The sequence below is a fragment of the Dinoponera quadriceps genome, unplaced genomic scaffold (assembly GCF_001313825.1).
Source record: "Dinoponera quadriceps isolate SergipeBrazil2010 unplaced genomic scaffold, ASM131382v1 scaffold248, whole genome shotgun sequence".
NCBI lineage: Eukaryota > Metazoa > Arthropoda > Insecta > Hymenoptera > Formicidae > Dinoponera > Dinoponera quadriceps.
In genome coordinates, this window is record NW_014554606.1 from 429,468 (window position 1) to 450,937 (window position 21,470).

Sequence of the window (21,470 nt, forward strand, 5' to 3'; positions counted from 1 at the left end):
TGTGTGTGTGTGTGTGTGTGTGTGTGTGTGTGTGCGCGTGCGTGCGTATGTTCCTTGAATTTTTTGTTGCTCTTATTGCTGACTCTTATTGATAGACAAATCTCAGGATTTCTTCGCAATAGGGAACAAGTTCTATTTTACATTTGTCGTCAATTGTTGCTCGATCCAGTTTTTTATTCTCCTACAAACTGAGACATTTATCTATTTGAAATCTCGCAACGAATCGGCAATAGTCTGCATATATAATACATATGTGATATATACGTGATATAAAACAATAGGATTTGATTTATATTTACCACGGTTTGCAATCTATCTTATCTTTTCCTGTGAAATGTTCGTTGCGTCACAGATAGATCTACCGATGAAATCTTCTTTTTTTTCCGCACATCTCGATTCAATCCTCTCAGTCGAGGGAACTTGGTGTTATCATCCACCAAAGGAGGCAACATCGTTCTCTTGATATTCTTATGTAAGTCTATTCTTGAGAATCTAAAATACATAAGTATAAATTAGAAACATTCTCGCATATATTCCATACAAAAAAATATATATGTGAATAAACATTCGTATTATCATCTCTCCTCCTCGCACTCCCCTCTCCCCTGCTCCTCAATCATATCCAATATCAGCTGATAAAAATTGTCATTTGGAGTGAACGATGTGATTGGTTTGTGTCGCTCATTATTTACATAAAAGTTAAAACAAAATAATCATCAAAGGTTAAATCAATAATCATTCTACGTGCCACACATCGCCACAAATACTGAAGCAAATATACATGCAGAAAAATTTAAATGCATTTGCGAGATTCGCGAAATTTTGCGAAACTACTGGATGAATTTGTCGTGTGTTTATCCTGTCCATCAAATACTTATAATTGCATTCTCCTCCCTCGCTCCGGCATCTCCCTTCGCTCGACGTTGAAAAATGAGACTTCGAGGATTCTTAAATTAAACTGACGCGATGAGGCTCGTCTCATTCAGTTTGTATGAAGAATTGCAAACTTGAATGTATCGGCGGGAGAGGGCCTGTGGTCTGTTTTCAGACCCGACGCATTTGATTGGTCGTGTTCGGCCAGCCTAGAACGACGAGGCTGGACAAGCCTGTCATCTTTATTTCGCTAACACGGAAGGAATCAAACGTTTCTGTGTTCGACGACAAATTGTATCATTAAAAATCGTTGTTATCGATTCATTGTGAATTAGTTTGATAAGAGTTAGTCCCGAGAGTCAGCCAGGTAGTCACTGGGATCCGGGGTATCCCGCTAGGGATTTTCGGGCGCAACGTGTTGTCCTCTCTAGTTCGGTCCGATTGCTCCCGAGCGCTCGGATCGGCTGCCGTGCGCGGTGCCGTTATTATGACGGGTCCGCGCCCGCGCGTCGCTGTACATCATATGTGTTCCGGCGAGCCGTGTGGCAGCCCTCTCGCCGAACATCACGTCGAGTAATGGCGCTAATGCCAGAGCGTTAAGGTGTGATCCGGCAGACAACCATGACAAGATGGTAAAACGCTGTGGTGCACCGGGAGGCGATACGTTTCCGCATACGTGAGCTACGACCGGGGCGGGACGGGCGGCACGGGGAGGTTTGGGTTACGATGAGTACTGACAGTCATGATCAGACGAAATCCTGCAAAACACCCGTCAGGAGCGAGGAGGAGAGCGCGTTCGATGGCAAACGGATTAAAAAAGAGTACAATGACACTTGCGTGGAGAATGGCGACACCGCCTCGTCGGCCACAGCCGCCAACGTCGTCGCCGCCGCCGCCGTCGTCGAGAAACGACAGCAGTCTTCGCTGCTGCCGCCGCCGTCGCCACCGCCACCGCCGCCGTCGGCGGTGCCGGCCGGCAGCAGGTTCGTTTCGAATGGCTTTCATGAGGATAATGGTCCGATTCAAGACATCGTTGCGACGAAATTCGCAACACTGGCCAACCATAGCACTTCCAAGCAGGACAAGATTCGGATCATGATAGAGGATGGCATCAGGTTAAGTCGATTTTCATTCCGGACGATTATTTCTCGAGCAACGATCAAAGCTTTTTTTTCTCCCTCCTCGTTTCGGTGTCGCACATTGGATTCCTCCTTGTTCCTTTACTAGTGTTCTATATAAAGTAACTTGTTAAGAATGTATATTAATGACAAATTACCTTATCTATCTTGGGATATCTGTAGGTGAGTTATACCATTGTTGTATCACCAATGAGTTCTTAAAAGTCTTCACTTATCTGCCAGAGCTATCTTAGTGTTTATTTGAGATTTGGGATATTTGTTCTGCTAGTTCAGTTATATATAGTTATTTTTCATTGTACGTTTTATCCTATTTTTTTTCATACTTTGTAATAAAATATCTCAACTTTAAACAGTAAACTCAACTTTCTTTTCTCAAATTTTTTGTCATGTGCAATATAGATAGTATTATGTATTTTTCTGTGAAATAGAACAACAGCTTTAAAAGAATTTCTGTGTTGATTAATATTATATAAAAGAAGTATGTATTTATGGTATTTTATATTTTATTTATGGATATTTATGTGTGTAGAGTATTTTAAAAATACTTGATATATTTTTTTACTTATTTTGCTAATGACATAACCTAATTGATTAGTTTATGGTTTATTTGTATGTGTGTGTTTGTGGTCATACTGAATTCTCTACGTTTTCCTGTAATATCAAATTACAGTCATTGAATAATTGATGAAAGTAATTGTTTTGAATGGTAGAATTAAATAATAATATAGAAGAATTATTTAAATTATAGCGAAGAATCCAAGGTGCGCGTGCAGGAGATTTTCTCACAGGTGGAACGACTCAAGACAGAGGAAAAGTTATTATTGTACCTGAAACTTCCTTTATTGCTGACAAATCCCAGTGGTACTATCGATCCTCTGAGGCAGCCGTTAAATCCATTAGGAAATCGTTATGAAATTCATCAGACCATTATGTGGATCAAGACGCATCTGGAGGAAGACCCGGACGTCTCCTTGCCGAAGCAGGAAGTCTATGACGAGTACAAGTAAGTTGTCTACCATATACACTGCACATATATACTCAGGATCAGATACGTTTTTGTTAATATATATCGTTGTGGTAAACTTTAAGACAATTTTAGCTTAGGTAAAAGAAAGCGAGCAAAATGTAGTATCGCACTAAAATCCAAACCTTTTCAGACCTTCATTTTAAGGGCAAGTATCTCACGTAAGATTGATGCCTAAGAGATTGTCCACTTTTACCAGGATATTCTATATTTAATACATATGTACATATAAATACATAATACATGGATATATGCATATTTTTTCCATTTTCTTAAACATTTTCACATATTCTTTTCTATCTCGTTGTGTCACGAGCCTGTTGTGATAAAGAGACCGATAAATTAAGAACATGGCTGTATTATCTATTTGCTCTATACCGACGCCTCAAACGAATCGGTTATTTGCTACATTTAGAAAGAAATCGCACTCGCGATAATTGAACTTGTTTTAAGGATGACGCGAGAACGATGCACAAGTATGTTATCTGATAGTCTTTCGAAGAAACACTTTTTTTCCTCTCCGAAGACGTTCTGATATTTCTGCTTTCAGCGTGTATTGTCTAAGAAATTCTATGAAGCCATTGTCAACGGCGGATTTTGGAAAAGTCATGAAACAAGTATATCCGCGAGTACGTCCTCGTAGACTGGGTACACGAGGCAACTCTCGCTACTGCTATGCGGGTATGCGCAAGCGAATTAAATTGGACCCTCCGACACTGCCAAAGATATCTGGCCCTCAAACTGTGAGCAGCAAACAAGCACAGATGATATATTATATAATTTTCATTTATTAGTATCTCTGTCGATCATAAAAGTTCCTTGCTACTTCGTTAAGAAGGAATTTTGCACTCATCTCTCGCGCGAGTCTCTAAATTTCTCCATCTGTTATATTTTAAACCAAACAATTCACATTTTTCGCATTAACATTTGTTGCACGACGAGATCCTTACGTTATCATTCTCTCGAGATTACGCGTCTGATCTATTTTTTTTTTTAATTATTCAAACTTTTTCTTTCTCCACCCACTTGTCTCGAATAAAACACGTCGCGTATTGTCCAATTTAGGAAGAACATTCGGAGGAGAACGTGACCGAGGAAATGTTAGGCGCTGCATCTACCTTGATAAGGGAGTGGGCGGAAAACTTGTTAGGCCTGAAATTTCCAAACTTGAGTGCCTTAGCGCGGCATCTTGTTGATAATCTTTGCGTCGATATTCGATCTCTGGCTGCTGTGTGCATACTGTCCGCTTCAGTCGAGCCTAAAGCTTCATCTAACAAAGGTTAGTACTCCAAACTCACTGAACGAAGTTTGCCAAACATGTAACTCGTGTACTGTCTTGCAATCAATTCAGTTTTACCAGAGAGAAAGATATTGTTTTGTGTGTGTGCTTATATGGGAATTTATTGGATAAATTATGTAGAGCCAATTTCTGATCTACCGACTACGCCTACGAGCGGTAAACCTGCGAAACTCCGGGAGGCTCAATTACAGTTGCAACGTAAGCTTCAGCAACGGGAACATATTAGGGATCAGAAGCATCGTCATCTGGACACTATTGTACAGGTATATAATAATATACACTCATACCAGTTTACGTGACGAAAACATCTATGTTGATTTGATTTAGCCTTTGGACTTGACATTCTTTCGATTTTTTTTTTTTTTTAACACTTTTGAACTTGCCAGTCACTTTCTCCGATAAAACTCATAAAAAGGTGAAGTACAAGTCATTTAATTCGGCAAAAATGAATAAAAAGGAACTTAATTTGATATTCAGCGATATAATTTCCACTTTCGTAGAATAAGGAAAAAACCGTCGACGGTAAAGGAAATATCGCTAAAGGATGCAAGAAAGTCAAGTCTAACCAGTCACCTCAAGGTACAAACGTATCAGCGACAGCAGTGGCCGCGCAAAACTCCCTGGCAAAGGTGATCATATCCCCCATATTTTGCAACCGGCAAAAGAAAGTATCGAAAACTTGCAACCAGCAGCAGCAACAACAGCAACAACAGCAGCAGCAGCAGCAGCAACAGTCCTGCAATGTCTCCCTGGAGTCTAACTGTGATAATGTAGTGGTACAATCAGGCGAAGACGGACAGAATAATAGCACATCTAGAGTAGTGGCGACCGTGCAGCAACGCGACGTCAAAGGTAAACATTCTAGGAAACGTGCCAATAATCCAGCCGTAGCAGCGCCGCAGGAACCCAGCCCCGAGAAGCAAACGAAGCTCGCCGACGAGAGCCCAGAGCATTCCAATGTTTTGCTACCCAAGTTAGCGTCCATCCAACGCGCCGGCAAGATCTCGGTGATACTGGCCGGAAATTCGAAGTTCATCAAGTGCAAAGCGGTCGGTGAGGCTGCGGATAATAATAGCCAGCCCGCGAAAAACTGTGATATCGACTCGTTGAGGAGCTGTCCGACCGTAGGCACGGTGGACACGTCCTCAGGACTCCTCACGAGGGACCAGATCCGCCTCTTACAAGACACGCCGGTCTTGAAGGGCGAGAAGCTCCGGGGCATCGACACGGACGCCCTGGACGATTATCTGAACGGCGGGAACAATTCGCAGGAGCAGGAGGAGGAGCTGCTGCAGTACTTTCAGCAGAGCAGCTCGTCCAGCTCGGACGTGGAGACCGGCGTCGTGGGCTCGGACGCCGAGCAGGTCTCTCGTTCCGACAAGGTGTCGCAACTGCGGCTGATGCTGCAGCAGAATCTGAAGGCGCCCATCGTGGCCGCCGCCGCCGCCGCAGCCGCCGCCGCCGCCGAGCTGCTGCCGACGACTGTCGTTCGGCAGAGTGTCGCCGTCGAGAAGCGAGACACGACGCAGAAGCACAATATCGTGTTGCCGACGCTCAATCATCCCAACCCGGGCAGCACGCGCCGTCGCGTCAGCTTCGAGACGAACGTCGTCGAGCACGTTCAAGAGGCGACGACGCCGGCGGTTGTCAACACCGTGCCGCAGAGCCCGAACACGCGACGCAGGATATTCAACTTCACGCCGATCTCGCCCGGACCGCATTCCCCGATCAACGGCCGCGCGTCCAAGTCGAGCTCGGCGAATGCAAGCCCGTTCGTGTCGCCCCGCAACACCCCGGTGCCGAGATCGCGCAGCAATCTGCAGCCGAGCTCGAGATCGCGCGGCCAGAAGATGCTCGCGCGTTCCATCTCGTGCGGCGTGCCGTACACCAACAAGAACAACGACACCTTCATCGTGCCGACTTCCAGCGGGACGGAGGTCGCGCGACACGCGCCGGTAGCCACGACCAAGTCGACGGAGGTGAGAGAGCGAATCGATTGTACGAGATTGTGCGAGGAAAGTCAGCGTCGGTTCACGATAGGTATTTTAAGCCTTAAGAAATCGACCAATCACGGTTAATTATTCTCCTCACACTCAACTGTGATTGGTCAATTTCTTAAGACTTTAAATACCTATTGTGGACCGACGCCTACGAGTGTCTTTATGATAACTGTTGAAGGAACGTGAATATAACGCTTGAGAATATCCCCCCCCGTAGACCATTGTGTTTTGTAACTGACTTAGGATATGTCGCGTCTAATATTTGACTGACTTTGATACTTTCCGGATCAGCTTAAATACGTCGCACAGCGGCTAAAATATTCGTTACAAACTTACTTATTTTTAAGATGCTAAGATATCAACTAGTTTAAGTTGGTATTATTAAAGCTACTCGCGAGTTTATTTTCTTATTAACTTATTCCCCAAAGTTCTTTATTTACATCGACATGCTTTGTTTTTTCTCCCACTTCGCGAGGCGATCATGCTTGTATCTTCTGCCGCAGGTTATGCCGAAGGTGACTCCGTGCGCGTTTGTGGATCTGATGCCACAGAAATCGCTACTGATCAATTACCCGAGCCAGGAGAATCTACAAGAGATCAAGAACGTCTACCAAAAGGGTCAACCGCCTCCGCCCGACCAGGAGATCACGGAGCTCCTTCACTCCGGCCGGAACTTGAGCAACGAACAATTGTTCTACAGGTCACAGTCGGTGCCGTTGCACAGGATGGTGAATCCCGCGTCCCTCATATCCCCGATCTCCACGCAGTATTGCTTGTCGACGGTGCACAGTCAGAGCTTCAATCCGTCGACCAGCAGTTCGGTCGCGCCCACGCCGGTGCCGAGCGAGTACAACGACTTCGGCTCCGGCATCGGGCAGGAAGGCGCGTATTTGTTGGACGAAGCGAACTTCATGTCGGAACCACCGTTCCTGATTACGGACAAGGGGATCACCTCGGAGAACATCAGTAACATCCTCACGATCTTGGACGAAGAGGACCAGCCGGGTCTGCAGATGCTGCCTGAACAGACCGAGGAGACGCTGAACAGCGCGATCGTCTTGGACGTTTTGCCGAACGCGAATCTAAACCTGTCGGAAGAGGACATGCTGGACGCGTCGAGCATCCTAACCGACGCCGGCGGCACGCTGCAGAAGATCATTCAGTCGCGCTCATACCCGAACACACCACTGCCGGCGCCGGTCTCCGCATTCACCCCGTCGTACGCCGAGGACAGCAACGGCTCCAGGTCGTATCCGTCGACGCCGCTTCACACGGTGCAATCGCAGGAAGTGTATCAGGATCCCGGCGAGCCGATACTCTCCAGTCCCACCCTGAGTTCTCTCAGTTTATCGGGCGACGTTGTCGCTAACAACAATAACAACACCATCAGCACCGCCACCACCGCCACCATCACCACCATCAGCACCACCTCGACCACGGCCACCACGACCGACACCACTATCATCATCACCAGCACCAACGCCGCCTCCACGATCGCCACCACCGCCACCGTCGACGACGTCGACGCCGTCGTCGCTGTGGTCTCCTCCTCTTCCAGCAGTCTCTGCAGAAACGTCGCCGATCTGCTGGAAGCGAGTTTCCTCGCGGAAGCCGACACTGAGTCCGACGATCTGGATCCTCTCGGGAATTTTGACGGCCTGCAAGACGTCGACTCGTTGACACCGCTGTTCAACGACGTCACTGAGCCTAATCGCTGAGCGGAAGCGTTGTCCCCCCTCCCCCCGATTCTCCATTTTACATTCGCACGGCGAAAGGGTGTGGTGAAAAAGTGTAGACTGTTTTCGATCCAGTGGTTCTCACACACACACGCGCGCACGCGCGCGCGCGCCCACACACACACACACACACACACACACACACAATTGTATTATCTGATAGAACATTTTTTAGAGTAGAAAATTAGCTACAGGATGTATAAGTGAATTTTAATAAGTAACGGAAGAATTATCCGGTTTTAAGATATAGGATACCTCGAATAGATTTTGCCGAGTCTATTGCGACGTAATTTAATCGTACGACAGTTTCAAGTATTTTAGTTATTATTTTTTACTACTGATTGTGTATAGATTATTTGTAAAGGAAATGATTTCAGCTTATAGTAAATATTTTGAAATATGCGATTTACTATTCAGGCTGTATCAATGACTGTTTCATCTTTATCGCAATAAAGGGTAGTATTGAAATGTGCGAATTTGGAGATTTGCAAAATTTTCACGGAGGATGTGTATTTGTTAAATGACTAAAGTTATATAAGTATACACGATATGTACGTGTGAGCGTATATGCGTACGTGTCTTTTTTACAATATCGTCACTCTGGCATCAATTGTCAAATGTAATTTCAGTTTATAAGTTCAATTTGGTGCAGTGCTTGAAGGACAACCCTTACATTTCATAAACTCGTTACTGTCATTAATTCAAGAAATATCCGCTACGCACCGCTACTATCTTCAACAGAGTCAAGGTTGTAGTGCGACTCAATGGCAAATCAGGCGCATCTTTATTTCGAAGTATAACTACTCGATAACAACGAAGACCACGGACGTCCTTTATTATCGTATACCAAGATAAATCATCAAAGTTCTGTCACGGAAATTACAGATATCTTACGCCTGAAAACAAGCAAGAAATTTCTAATAAACATAGATCTCAAATCTATTACTTCTCGAAATACAACCACTTCTAATTATATGAGAGCTATTCGATAATATGTCTGTGCAAAGTCAAAAGATGGCGCCTATAGTACAATGTTGATGTCTTTCTCAGTTTCCGGCATTACTTATAGGAGTATATACCAAGTTTCAATAGAATACGTTCATTATTCCATTGTTGGCAGTCATTTGAATCGATCAAGTTTTGATTTGTGAGAAATGGATGAAAGAGAACTGCGTGTAGCGATCAAACATTACTTTTTGAAAGGCAAAATGGTATTACTATATGGATGGGATCAAAAAAACTTGGACATCGTCTTGAATTAAATGTGTAGACTTGAAAAGAGATTATGTTGAGAAATAAAAGATTTTTCTCGGAAAATTGAGTCTCCTTTTTGCACGGACTTATCGAACAGCCTTCGTAGCATGAATTGAATTTTTTATTTCTTTTATTTTTATTCTTTAGGAGCTATGTTAAAATTTAATTTGCAGAGAGGCATTAGGTACATACACATATGTATTATTTTGTTTACAATCGTTTATTTGGTTAACCAATCTAGTGTGCTCCAACTCTTTTAGTTTACATCAATCTATCATATCTACAATCAGCCAGATGCATATGTATGTATGTACATCAAATGGAACCATGATAAAATAGATTAACGATAATCAGATATTAACATTCATGTGGACTATTCATTTTCTAATTGTGAAATTAAATAGATAATCGATATATAATGTATCTCAAAAATTACATGTTTTTTGAGCCACATTTTTTTTCTTCAAGTTAATTTGGGCACATATTTACCTTAGCATTTCTTCCCGTTATCTTACCTTTATCACCTTTTCTTTTTGTACAGTTCCAAATTATAACTTATTTAAAATTCACTTGACTATGAGAGATACTAATTAAAAAATACTAACTAAAGAATATGATCTTATCGTTTACTTTTGTTGCGAAATTTCCATTAATTCGCTTGTTTTTTTGTTAATTGTTCACAAATTAAATAGGTGTCTCCGCACATGTTGTTTCATAAGACAAATTTCATGTTCTAAATCGACCAAAAACTCACTGGAGAAATACCCAATTTGTTTTACGATGTTACTAATTATATTCTAACCAAATCCGCATCTCATATTAACCAGTTAACTGTCGATCTCTTTGCAAAGCGCCCACCAGTGTGTGTCGCGATAATCAAGCGAGTTAGCTCTCAGGAAGTTATAAATCCAACTCAAATTATTTATAATTTTCATTTGTTTGTTTCATTTCGTCTTGACCTCTAAACATTTTACCCATATTAAAATTTATGAATATAATTTAGTTTTCGCCAGAATTACAATTAAATATCAAATTGTAACAAAATTTTACGCATGACGGATATAATCGTCATGACACAAGATTCTGCCACATCTCCATGACGGATATAGTCGTCAAACACACTTAACTGGTTAAAATGAAACGGTGTTCAACGGAAACTTGCAAAATTTACATATTACAGAAAATGCAGATTAATATTATGCATATTATATTAGCTAAATCTGATAGAAATACATATATTCATGTATTTTAAACGTAATTAATTGCAACATCGTGATAATTTTCTATTTCCATATTTAGGAACATTATCACATTCACATGCGCATAAGAATAGAATAATGTTCATGAATATGGAAGAAGTAAATTACCGTTGTGTATATTGTTCAGCTTTTTTCCTTATCTTTCGATGTTTTGATTTTTCGACCTAAGATATCGTATTTATGGGGACACGGTTCTGTCTCCTGATCAGTGTCAGAACTGCAATCACTGTCACTAGAATCTTCATATGTCCCAAGACCAGGTAATATGCCAATACATTTAAGTCCACCATTTTTAGACACTTGTCTCGACGTAACTTTGGTCGGCTCACAAGATGTATGCAGTTCTTCCTTCTTTGCGGTGTCGGTGTCACTGTCAGACGTTGACAATTTCCTTTTAATTCCTTTAGGCGTTTCTTCTAATAAAATGTAATGTTACATATTAGCATAAAATATATCATACACAATATTTCTACTCGGCTGCTTATTCTTGTCTTACCTTGTTTCTGCTTGTCAGACCGTTTCACTACAACACCTGCCAGTAGCTTCAATTGTGAGGGACGACTACTAAAAGATAACTTAAGTTTACCATCTGTTGCTGTAAAGAATCAATTATAATCACATAAATTTTGTATTACCTTCCGCAGAAAGCATTCTTATTGACGGCTGGATTCTTCAACTCTTGTTTCAATTTTTCGTTTAATTTCTTTTCCTGAAGCGAAGCAACCGCAGCTTTAAAATCACGCATTTCCTTCTCCTCCTCCAGATTCTTTTTACGTTCTTCTTCCAATTTAGTCCTATCAACCAGGTCTAAAAATTCTACTTCGTCATCATCTAAACCTTTAATCATATTTTCTGAAAAGTAAAATTTAGTCTTTAAATATATAACCTCATACCATATTTGTATACTAACTATCAAACATTTTATATATGCTCAATGTATCTCAAAATTGTAAAACAAATTTGACTTTTATCGTGTGTATAATTCTCCAACTTACTTAATTTATGAGCTTCTTCATACTCCATATCTCTTTTGTTTTTCTGTTCCTGTAACCTCTCATATAGTGATCTAGGATCATAAGGTTCCTCCGGAGCTTCTATAGGTCATTATATAAGATACGTTTCAAATATCCAATAATTTGTGTAAACAAGTAAAATAACAAACAAATTACAAACTTCAGGATATTAGAATTTTAAATTTAAGAATTGCTGACTAATATGTGACACAACTGTTGTATACATGTGCTAAGAATTTATAGCATTTTTGACATATATATGAATACATATAAATAAAAAGTTATAATTATACTTTGAGTTTCCATTCAAACGTTGAGGAAACTCCACGCGAATAAGCCTGTACAACGTTAAGTCTGAACATCTTACGCAGAAGAATAGAAAATAAAGGAAGGAATATATTAACCTAATGGTTGGTCTGGTGTCCGTACACGCTCCCATTCCTCCTGCCGCATTCGGCGTTGTTCGGCGATTTCAGCCTCCGATATGAAGCCCGAGCTCATTTTTCACTTCTTCTCGTTGAGCGAAACGCGCTGTCTTCACCGTGGAAAAATATTTCTCTCAAACACCTCGTAGAAGGAAGCGCGAAGATACGTGCACAGATATCTCACTGGGAGATTTTCAAGTACATCACGTTTGTTCGATGATGCACGCGATATTGATGAGAACAATGTGTTGAGTGCTGCTCTACATTGTACGTACAGACTACCCTCTCATATTTTTGTCGACAGAAAGATGCGCTTATTCGCTAAATATATATTATCGAATAGATTGTTTCCGGAAACACAAGACAATAAATATTCGAGGACCATTGCAGGCATATTTGAAATGTGTCAATCATGAATTTCGTCAGGTTGGTAGCACTGGTGTATCCAAGTATCGAGCAAAATAAACTCTCTACTCCGGTGCGGCAGACGTATTCGCTGCGGTCACTCAGCCGCGATCATACCGGTGGATGGTCGTCAATCTCCCTCTTTATTGCGAACTCGTGAAAAGGGAGAACTTTTTGATGTCTTCAAGTTAATAGGAAACTTTCACTCTCCACGAGCACGGAGAGTTAAGGAAGAAGATCCGCGATCGAACGTGCGTGCGTCGCGTTTCAGAAATGCTGTTTCGATCATTGACGCAGAAACGGGTACATAGATGGGATATTGCTGAATCGGCCGTGATTTCTCGCCATAAACGTAGAAATCATACGTAGATCGCCTCGATTCTTCTCTTATCTCTCTACAAATTTCGAGCGACCCGTCATTTTGATCGGTTTCGAAATCTTCGCATTTTCAGTGACGAGTCGGGATCGCGATAGTCTTACGATTATTGTCTGATCGTCGAACACGGCACGACAGATCAGACGTAGCTTTATTCCTCAACGAGACGGTGAGGAGGCAGCGGGTCAAATAGATCCGAAACCTCGTCTCCTCCGTCGTAGGAAAGCCGACTCGATATCGAATTATATCGCCGGAGAAACGAAATAAACCCGAGCGGAGCCTCTCACGATAATTCTCGATGCTTCGACGCTTACTAAATTCAGGGATCAGACATTCGATTCATATTCAGTAGGAAGCGTCGGGACACCGTCTGCGATCTCTCGAGATCCGCCCCGGATGCGATCCACCCGGATCACGGTTCCACGTCCTGCGCGGCGAGAGAGGCCCGACCTCCTAAAATCCGCGAACGCGCGTTTCTTTCTCCTCGAATAATGTCGAGCGTACCGAAGTGCGAACTGATGGAAACATGAACGAGTACGCTCCAACGCGGCGGATCACGGGGTGGCGGGGGGAGGAGTGGGGAACGGCAAGGGGAGGCCGTGAGCGGACAGCAAGGACGGCGAGAGAGGAAGGCGAATGGAAGGGCAGTTCGGCCGTGTTCGACAGTTTCCGCCTGGCCACAGGCGTCGCTAGTGGCGCCACGGCGAGGCGGCGTGGGGGTTAGGGACGATGCATGGGTCGCTACTAGGAGGCACTCGGGAGGCAGGGAGGGCATGCGAACGACGGTGGAGCGCACAGTTCGGTAGTCGCCATTGCGAGTCCCTCGTGCCTCTCGCGCATTCGCGACACTCTCCGTGCACGCCGTGCAGCCTGGGCTCACTTTTCGTTTAACCTAATACCACAATATATCGCGCCCGTGCGCGACCCACCGATGCAGAAATATTGCTCCGAGCTCACCGAAAGATTGTTGAAATCCCTTGACAAGGAATACAATGTAAGTAAGGCGGAGTATGGTGCGTAGCGCGGCGAGATGCAACGCGCCGTCTCCGTGTCCGTACGCGCAAACGGCTATCGGGCCACTCTCGATCCCCCGTACGCCGTATTGCTGCCTGTGTGCCAGTGGCGTGCGCGAGAGTGCCTCGCTGTGTGCGGCGTGCCTGTCTGTGTGTGCGTGTGTATGAGTGTGTGTGTGCGCTGCTCCGCGGGGCGCGTGTACGTATATATGTGTGCTGGCAGCGCGGGCCAACGCGCCGCGACGGCCGCGCGTGTATGAGTATCGCCGCTGCCGCCACCGCGGCTGCGACCGTCGTCGTCGTCGTCGCCGACGACGACGACGGCTTCGTGACGTCGTTGCACCGTGCAACGTGCAGTTCCGTGTCGGGCGTGCGTCGTGTCGTCGCTCTGCTCTCCTTCGCGTGCACGTGCGGGTGAGACGCGGTGTCAGCCTGTGCGCTCGTTACTCTTCCTGGTCTTCTTGCTCTCTCGCTCTCCTTCGTGTAACGTTGCCGAATACTCTGTATGTGTGTGTTTGTACGCGCGCGCGCTTGTGTGTGTACTGAGAGCGTGTGTGAGTGTCTATGCATGCGTATGTGTGTGTGTGTGTGTATATGTGTCGTCGTGTGTATATGTGCGTCACGGAAAGAGTGTGAGAGGGCGGGGAGGGGAGAAAGGAGTGAAGTTGGAAGAGAGTCGTACGTGGAGCGTGCGTTTTCGACTACCTGGCTACATAACCTCAACTTCTCTCTCTCTCGGTCACGATTGCCCCGGCGATGGGTGTGGGTGGCCGATGCGCGGCCGTCCTGTAAACCATAACCCATGACCTTTGACCCGCGGAACCTTACGCGTACGTGTGTGTTTCCCCCCCGATTTTACAGCCGCTTCCTATCCTTCCTCTTTCCTCCGTAGTCATCGCGTTTCCGCGCATTAAGAGATTACGATTATGCGCGAAGGCACCGATCGTGTAATTCGCTGGTTTATCTCTCTTGCCGATCGACTTCCTCCTGCTTCTTCGAAAATCGCCCAAAGTTATCTGCGAGATCTTTCTCTCTCTCTCCCTCTCACTCGCTCGCTCGCTCGAATCTCCCTGCCAGGCTGTTAATCCGTCCGTGCCGTTGGAACTTCCGTTGGAGTTTCGAAGGCACAGTCGTGTACTCGACAATGGGGATTCCGCGACAGATTTCGCAGCTCCGTGGGGCGTATACGTGGTTCGATGTTTTTTTTTCTGGCGTTTCGATCATCCATTGTATCGACGAGCTCGTTTGCGTAGACATCGTCGCGCGGACCTGATATCGTTTGCGTGTGTGATGCAACTCCCGTAGCTACAGGATTTAATCGCCTCTTAATTAGTGCACGAGATGCCTGCAATTATACGTCGTAAATCTATGTACATTGTTTCGGGGCAACATTCGTTACAAACGCTGATTAATATTTTTTTATCGTTAATGATATCTCTCTTTCTCTCTCTCTCTCTCTCTCTCTCGATGGACGCGTTCAAGTGACAAGAAAACAGTGACGAATTCGAAAAGTGAAATAATTTTGGAAAGTGAGAACGTCGAAATCTGTGAAAATCTTGAGAAAAATATCCGCAAAATTTTTTTTAGAATTTCTCCATCTCCTACTCTAACTTCTCCGATCCGATGTGAATGAAATTCTATGTGGAAATTTCCATGGGGAAAATTTCCATCGAAACACAACGAAATACAAAAATGCTATTATTCCCGAAGTTTTTATGAAAGTTTGTCGAAACTTGCCCGAAACCTTTGAAAATGTCTGAATCCTATTTCATCCTCAAAATCTAAATTCGAATACCTGTGACTTTGGAACAGTTTTTCTTTCTTCAGAAATTTTAGATATTCCCTGATATGTTATTCTCTTCCCAATAATTTCGGAACAATAGCGTTTCGGGACATTGTTTAGGGATTCGGATTTCGGCATCATTTTTTTCTTAAAATATTAATTGCGAACAATTAACATTAGTAATATTAGAGTGGTGATTTCTAAGAATCCCATTTTTTTGTTTTATAGGTCATCGACATGGGAGTTGTTGTTGACATCATTTCGGTTCTGGAAAAGACGACGATCACCAAAGAGGTGCTGGAGGTAAAATCAATAAGTTAATGAATTTATAATGTTCTACTGTAAAATCAGGAGTACCATATAAAAATGTATATAAAATATGCTATGTAAGAATATACGAGTTATTGTTCCTTCTATTTCATCATACATATTTATCAGTTACTATAATATCCTTAACGCTTCTAAATATTATGAATTACACGAATGCATCATAGCAAAAATTAGAATAAAAAAGCGTAGTTAGACTTTAGGCCAATAGGACGATGTAATAATAACGACTGGGCACTGTTTGATAAGAAATCATATCAGTCCTTTTGTAAGATTATAAATTAGGAAGGACATTTTGATAAAAACTACAACTAATCAATTACTAAATACATCTTTGTGAAACAACTCACGCGTAAATTATATTTCTTCTTACAAACATAAATTGTAACTTCTTGTAGTGCGACAAGTGTGTTAATAGTAATACGTTGAACCGCTTAAACGCATTTGCACGTTACGAAGAGCAATTGTTGCATAATGCAACAACTTTTGACAGATCACGAGACTCGGCAAGCACATCAACGAGCTCCGCCGGAAGACGGACAACGATGTCTTGGCCAGGCGGGCGAAGGATCTGGTGCGCCGATGGCGTGACATGGTTCTACCATCGGCGCACTCCACACCGCAACCTACCCCAGCTGACACAGCACCGCCAGCTCTCAACGGTGCGAAGCCTCATAGCCCGGCCTTGAGGAGCCTGAAACCGCACAGTCCTGCTCTGCGCGGACTCAAGCCTCAGAGTCCCTTATTGAAAGATGCCACTTCCCTCAGAGTAAGTACTGTCGTTTCGAGAGAAATCGGCGGATTACTGAGGACAGTGCGAGCGAAAGTAAGTTTAATAATATCACATTTGTGAAGTCTCAAAAGTCGTTGGGGGTCACTGATTTTGATCAACCTCGATGAGAATATAGTGCATTCTCGACCTGTGCCAAGTAGTAAGGTGCACTCTTCATATAAAATCGAAATTGTAAATTATGCACAGAAAAATAATTGGTTACCAGAAATTAATCAGAAAGGGGACAACTAGATGCGTTCTTGCTTCAAGGAAATAGAATTTTTTTACTATTATGACCCAAATGTGGTTTTTATAACTAAAAATTTTATTTCCTCTTTTCTTCACCACAATGCATCTGACTGTTCCCTTTCTGGTTGATACAACCAAACTTTTTTTCCGTGTGTCCCTCATGTTCCTTAGTATTTATACTTCCAACAGAACGTCCATTAGTCCAACGGCAGCATATTAGATTTATATGCATAAAATGCCATTTTGTATCCTCAAATGTGTTCTTTTTTTTTTTTATTATTAAACTTGTTCAACTTCGTGTAATTATTCTTATAATTCACACACACATTTTCTTCGTTGCATTTATAAATTATTTTAATTAACTAGAAAATGAAAGTAATTTTTTAGCAAATTGAAGTGATTTGTAACAGACAGAATGAAATATAATTATAAGGAAGTCTAATAGGTGGCTGACTACTGGACATTTTACATGTAGCGCAAATATTATAGTTAGAACTTACACGACTGCAGAATTTACAATTTCAATTTTCTTATTTGTTTCTTATTTGTTTTCGAGTAGTGCGCCTTACTATTTGGCACACGGCTTCGGTTGTTGGGAATGCGCTATATCCTCAACTGGTTTGATCTAAATCAACATCATGTTGTCCTTTCGTTAAAGAAAAGAGAGAAAAGGAGATTGCAATGATTGTAAATTCGGGAACGTAATTCATCAAACGAATGCATGAAGCGCTTCGTGGCAGCGAAGTTAAGAAGTCGCTTTAATGAGACATATGTCGATATCCATGTTCACGTCGCTTAAGAGTGTGTTCAAGTTAACTGTGTTCACTTAGACACACCCCAACTTCAATATGACACAACGAACATCAGGCACAGGATCGTAATAGACGTACCGGGTACATGAATCTACGTTTGCAGGTGCTCAGTCCGGCGCTATCCCTGCACAGTGACCACTCGAGATCTCCTAACGCGCCCTTGAACAAGCAGTCAATTATACCGACCAGCAACCACAGGATAAGTTCTACCAATGTGTCGCCGGTGCTCGGTTCCTCGAGCCAAAACCACACGACGGAGGCGGTGCCGCGTACACACAGTTCCAATAAGCGTCTACGAAAAGAGGACAGCGGCACCGCCGCCAGCAAGGAACTGCGTCCTTACTATCAAACGCTGCCCGAATTCACGCAGTCGATGTTCGTAACCGAGGAGCCCACTGTCAAGAGACAGCGGCACAATGGCGAAAACATATGTGGTAATTTAAATTTGCAAGTGCCTAGCCCTACGCTGAAGGAACGAATCTCCTCCGATCGTTTTGCGGAGACGACGCCCCTCGAGGCCACGTCGGACGAGTCGGGGCCGAAGAAACGCGGCCGTAAGAAGGGCAGTAAGTCGACGAAGCGACAGACGCTGCTCGAGGACCGTGTCAAGGAGAAACTGGCCAGTATCTCGAGGAATCCCAAGCTGAAGACCACGCAGGAGCTACTGGCCGACCTGCAGGCGCGCGGAGCCAACTGCAGCAGCAGCGCCGTCGGCGCGAGTGTCCTACCTAGTCAAAGCGGCGCGGAGCTGCCCAGTATGGAAGAGTTTCTGCGGAACAGCGTAAGCGAGCAAATGGCCAAGTATCTGCGCTGCACGAAGAACTCGAGCCACCACAAGGGAGGCTCCGAGGCGTCGTCCGACTCCAGAGCGTCACGGGGCTGTAAGCCCGCGGAGAATTGCCGCTCGCCGTGTCAGGAGAGGCCGCACGACGATAGGACGGACGTAGTCGCCGGCTCTTCGGCGACGTGTCGGTCACCGCCACGGCGGGATCTCACGGTCGAGGAGATATTGGCGAAACTACCGCCCCTGGATCTCAAGTCGATAGACTGGAGCGATTGCGAAGCTGCCGAGCCTACGGAGGAGGAGCAACGGAACGGCGTCGAGTGTTCGCCCAGGCCGGAGCCTACCGTCGAGGATCTGGAGAGGTTACAATCGCAGTGCGTCGAAGGACTTAACGGGAATTACCAGACGAGGCTGCCGCCGCCGCCGTCGGTCATGTGTACGGACGACGGTGGAGAGCAACGGTGGCTGACCACGACGAATCAAGGGAACGGAGTGTCGGTCGGATTATCGAACACGGGTGGTGTAAAAAGTGTATACAACAACAACAACCAGACTGACGGTGCGGAGTTTCGGGAGTGGCATCAGGTGTTGGCGAGGCCCAGTTACCAGGGCGAGATCCTCCACATATTGCCTTATGTTATTATCGATTAGTAATTTTATTATCTTATCCTATTATTACCCCNAAAATTGCAGCAATCACTAGAATTTTTATTCGTTCGTCCCTGTTACACGCTGTCTGTTCTCGTCGCTCGTCTGCAACGAAATTTTTCCGAAAAACGATTCTTGATTCGCCCGCCTATTTTTTTTTCTTTTTCTTACTGGTTCTTTCTCCCCTAAGTCGTTAAGATTTCGGATCGTCGTGTTTGAGAAAGGTGTAATTTACACGGCATGTGTAATGAATAAAAAGGAGAGGAAAGAAGAGCAAGCATTAATTTCCTCCGCGCGTAGAGCCCAAGACACACAATCCCACAATCTCACATTGACTCTTTTTTCTTGTTTTTTTTTACTTCTTCCTTTTCGATCGAAATCATCGCAAGAATAAATCGGAACTGATTTTTCGTCGTTACGTTACCGATAAACACACTCGAAAAATGAGAGGTCAAGCGGTATCCGTTGTTATCATCATGTAAAAATAAACATGGCGTTTTGTGTTATCGCGCGCATATCATCAACTAATCCCCCATCTAAGATGATTTTTTTGTCACAATTAGCAACTCATTCCGTGTACATACAATTGCAAGACCTGATCGCGCGCGAGGTGCTCCCGTATGTCATCGCACACAACACACGTGTCGACAAATCTGGGAACGGTCGCGTGTATATGTGTGTGTGTTGTGTGTGTATATCATATATATATATATATATATATATATATATATATATATATATATATGATATACACACACAACACACACACATATACACGCGACCGTTCCCAGATTTGTCGACACGTGTGTTGTGTGCGATGACATACGGGAGCACCTCGCGCGCGATCAGGTCTTGCAATTGTATGTACACGGAATGAGTTGCTAATTGTGACAAAAAAATCATCTTAGATGGGGGATTAGTTGATGATATGCGCGCGATAACACAAAACGCCATGTTTATTTTTACATGATGATAACAACGGATACCGCTTGACCTCTCATTTTTCGAGTGTGTTTATCGGTAACGTAACGACGAAAAATCAGTTCCGATTTATTCTTGCGATGATTTCGATCGAAAAGGAAGAAGTAAAAAAAAACAAGAAAAAAGAGTCAATGTGAGATTGTGGGATTGTGTGTCTTGGGCTCTACGCGCGGAGGAAATTAATGCTTGCTCTTCTTTCCTCTCCTTTTTATTCATTACACATGCCGTGTAAATTACACCTTTCTCAAACACGACGATCCGAAATCTTAACGACTTAGGGGAGAAAGAACCAGTAAGAAAAAGAAAAAAAAATAGGCGGGCGAATCAAGAATCGTTTTTCGGAAAAATTTCGTTGCAGACGAGCGACGAGAACAGACAGCGTGTAACAGGGACGAACGAATAAAAATTCTAGTGATTGCTGCAATTTTTTCTGTCATTTTTTTCTTCAAGTGGTTTGCCGATCTTGAAATATTTCACAAGACTGTACAGAGATTTTGTCGCGCAAATTATAGGAGAGAAAAAAAATGCAAAACGCGATTTCTTCAAGCTACCAATAAGTTAGATACACTGGGGCCTTAATTAAGCAAAAAGATATATTTGTCTAAGTGCGTCGTAGATATTTTCTACTCGAAAACTTTTTTCCGTTCATTGCATGCGTAATGTGTTTGAAATACCAATGTAAATCACTCGCCGTAGAATCGGATGGGTCGCGTGATCGGTTTATATCGCGCGATGAATCCCTCGTCAGTGCAATATCGAAACAAGAAAAATTGCGGAATACTACTTAGATGATGGACGTGCCGAGAAAGTCGCGAAACTGAATGAGTTACAATAAAACGAAATCTCCCCCAAAAGGAGTTCTGGCTTGTCTTTCGAAGTGATCCCTGTCGAACTTGGCGTTGCGAATTTGTCCGAATCCGTGTCGATTCGTGCGGGCCGATCCTCGTTGTTCTTCCAAATTCTCTATATTGAATTTCTCTCTTCTCAGGATCAACCGACCGAGACCGGTTGTTCGAAAACAAGCTTGATTATGCATGCAATGTTCAAGAGGCTGAAACGTGTGAATCGGAAATAATCGCGGAGGGAAAATTTATGTATATATTTAAGAGATACCTTCGGCAATTGTATCCACAGGTTGGAAATCGCTCCTATATGGGGAAAATCTACAGAACGTGACAAGCCGCTGCCCAAGTAGCAAGATGACGTCAAATGACATTTTAATGACGTCTTAATAACATTAGGAGTATCATTAGGATGTTATGAAAGCCATCACCATTTGACGTCAACTTTATTACTT

At 43.7% G+C, this 21,470-nt stretch overlaps 4 protein-coding genes across 12 annotated transcripts in view; 2 read left to right on the plus strand and 2 right to left on the minus strand.

The window, feature by feature from the left end:
- The window catches only part of LOC106752287, a 4,969-nt gene extending 4,478 nt beyond the window's left edge, over positions 1-491 (minus strand). For both annotated transcript variants that reach the window (XM_014633867.1, XM_014633866.1), the window contains exon 1: positions 300-491. The gene's annotated coding sequence lies outside the window, so the exon portion shown is untranslated. The remainder of the gene's footprint in view (positions 1-299) is intronic.
- An 860-nt stretch (positions 492-1,351) lies between these two features.
- On the plus strand, positions 1,352-10,313 carry LOC106752286 (chitinase-like protein PB1E7.04c). Of its 3 annotated transcripts, none has more exons than XM_014633863.1 (7): positions 1,352-1,988; positions 2,761-3,015; positions 3,587-3,779; positions 4,102-4,315; positions 4,457-4,599; positions 4,837-6,315; positions 6,840-10,313. In XM_014633863.1, the coding sequence occupies exons 1-7, from the start codon at positions 1,600-1,602 to the stop codon at positions 8,052-8,054; spliced, it is 3,888 nt and encodes a 1,295-aa protein (XP_014489349.1). In that variant the 5' UTR covers positions 1,352-1,599; the 3' UTR covers positions 8,055-10,313. The 3 variants fall into 3 exon arrangements, with proteins under 3 accessions (XP_014489349.1, XP_014489350.1, XP_014489351.1); XM_014633864.1 differs by lacking the exon at positions 1,352-1,988 and adding an exon at positions 2,040-2,174; XM_014633865.1 differs by lacking the exons at positions 1,352-1,988; positions 2,761-3,015 and adding an exon at positions 3,222-3,512.
- Positions 10,314-10,365: 52 nt separating this feature from the next.
- On the minus strand, positions 10,366-13,875 carry LOC106752291 (protein FAM192A). Of its 3 annotated transcripts, none has more exons than XM_014633879.1 (6): positions 13,762-13,875; positions 12,003-12,283; positions 11,581-11,679; positions 11,221-11,437; positions 11,082-11,149; positions 10,366-11,001 (listed from the first exon to the last, which is right to left on the minus strand). In XM_014633879.1, exons 2-6 carry the CDS (start codon positions 12,097-12,099, stop codon positions 10,709-10,711), a joined length of 774 nt encoding a protein of 257 aa, XP_014489365.1. In that variant the 5' UTR covers positions 12,100-12,283; positions 13,762-13,875; the 3' UTR covers positions 10,366-10,708. The 3 variants fall into 3 exon arrangements, with proteins under 3 accessions (XP_014489365.1, XP_014489364.1, XP_014489366.1); XM_014633878.1 differs by having other exon boundaries at positions 12,003-12,823; XM_014633880.1 differs by lacking the exon at positions 13,762-13,875 and having other exon boundaries at positions 11,082-11,146; positions 12,003-13,627.
- On the plus strand, positions 13,555-19,220 carry LOC106752290 (mediator of RNA polymerase II transcription subunit 26). Of its 4 annotated transcripts, none has more exons than XM_014633877.1 (4): positions 13,555-13,798; positions 15,829-15,903; positions 16,421-16,696; positions 17,864-19,220. In XM_014633877.1, the coding sequence occupies exons 1-4, from the start codon at positions 13,736-13,738 to the stop codon at positions 19,193-19,195; spliced, it is 1,746 nt and encodes a 581-aa protein (XP_014489363.1). In that variant the 5' UTR covers positions 13,555-13,735; the 3' UTR covers positions 19,196-19,220. The 4 variants fall into 4 exon arrangements, with proteins under 4 accessions (XP_014489363.1, XP_014489362.1, XP_014489360.1 ...); XM_014633876.1 differs by lacking the exon at positions 13,555-13,798 and adding an exon at positions 14,023-14,231; XM_014633874.1 differs by lacking the exon at positions 13,555-13,798 and adding an exon at positions 14,024-14,320.
- The last annotated feature ends 2,250 nt before the right edge of the window (positions 19,221-21,470 follow it).

Bases quoted from the DNA above. Each gene is read 5' to 3' on its own strand.
- LOC106752290 (XM_014633877.1), top strand. From the start codon at position 13,736: ATGCAGAAATATTGCTCCGAGCTCACCGAAAGATTGTTGAAATCCCTT. The intron at 13,799-15,828 runs GTAAGTAAGGCG...TTTGTTTTATAG, and splicing joins CCCTTGACAAGGAATACAAT to GTCATCGACATGGGAGTTGT. The intron at 15,904-16,420 runs GTAAAATCAATA...AACTTTTGACAG, and splicing joins TCACCAAAGAGGTGCTGGAG to ATCACGAGACTCGGCAAGCA.
- LOC106752291 (XM_014633879.1), bottom strand. From the start codon at position 12,099: ATGAGCTCGGGCTTCATATCGGAGGCTGAAATCGCCGAACAACGCCGA. The intron at 11,438-11,580 runs GTAAGTTGGAGA...TTTACTTTTCAG, and splicing joins TGAAGAAGCTCATAAATTAA to AAAATATGATTAAAGGTTTA. The intron at 11,150-11,220 runs GTAATACAAAAT...GTTATCTTTTAG, and splicing joins AAGAATGCTTTCTGCGGAAG to TAGTCGTCCCTCACAATTGA.
- LOC106752286 (XM_014633863.1), top strand. From the start codon at position 1,600: ATGAGTACTGACAGTCATGATCAGACGAAATCCTGCAAAACACCCGTC. The intron at 1,989-2,760 runs GTTAAGTCGATT...TTTAAATTATAG, and splicing joins ATGATAGAGGATGGCATCAG to CGAAGAATCCAAGGTGCGCG. The intron at 4,316-4,456 runs GTTAGTACTCCA...TAAATTATGTAG, and splicing joins TAAAGCTTCATCTAACAAAG to AGCCAATTTCTGATCTACCG.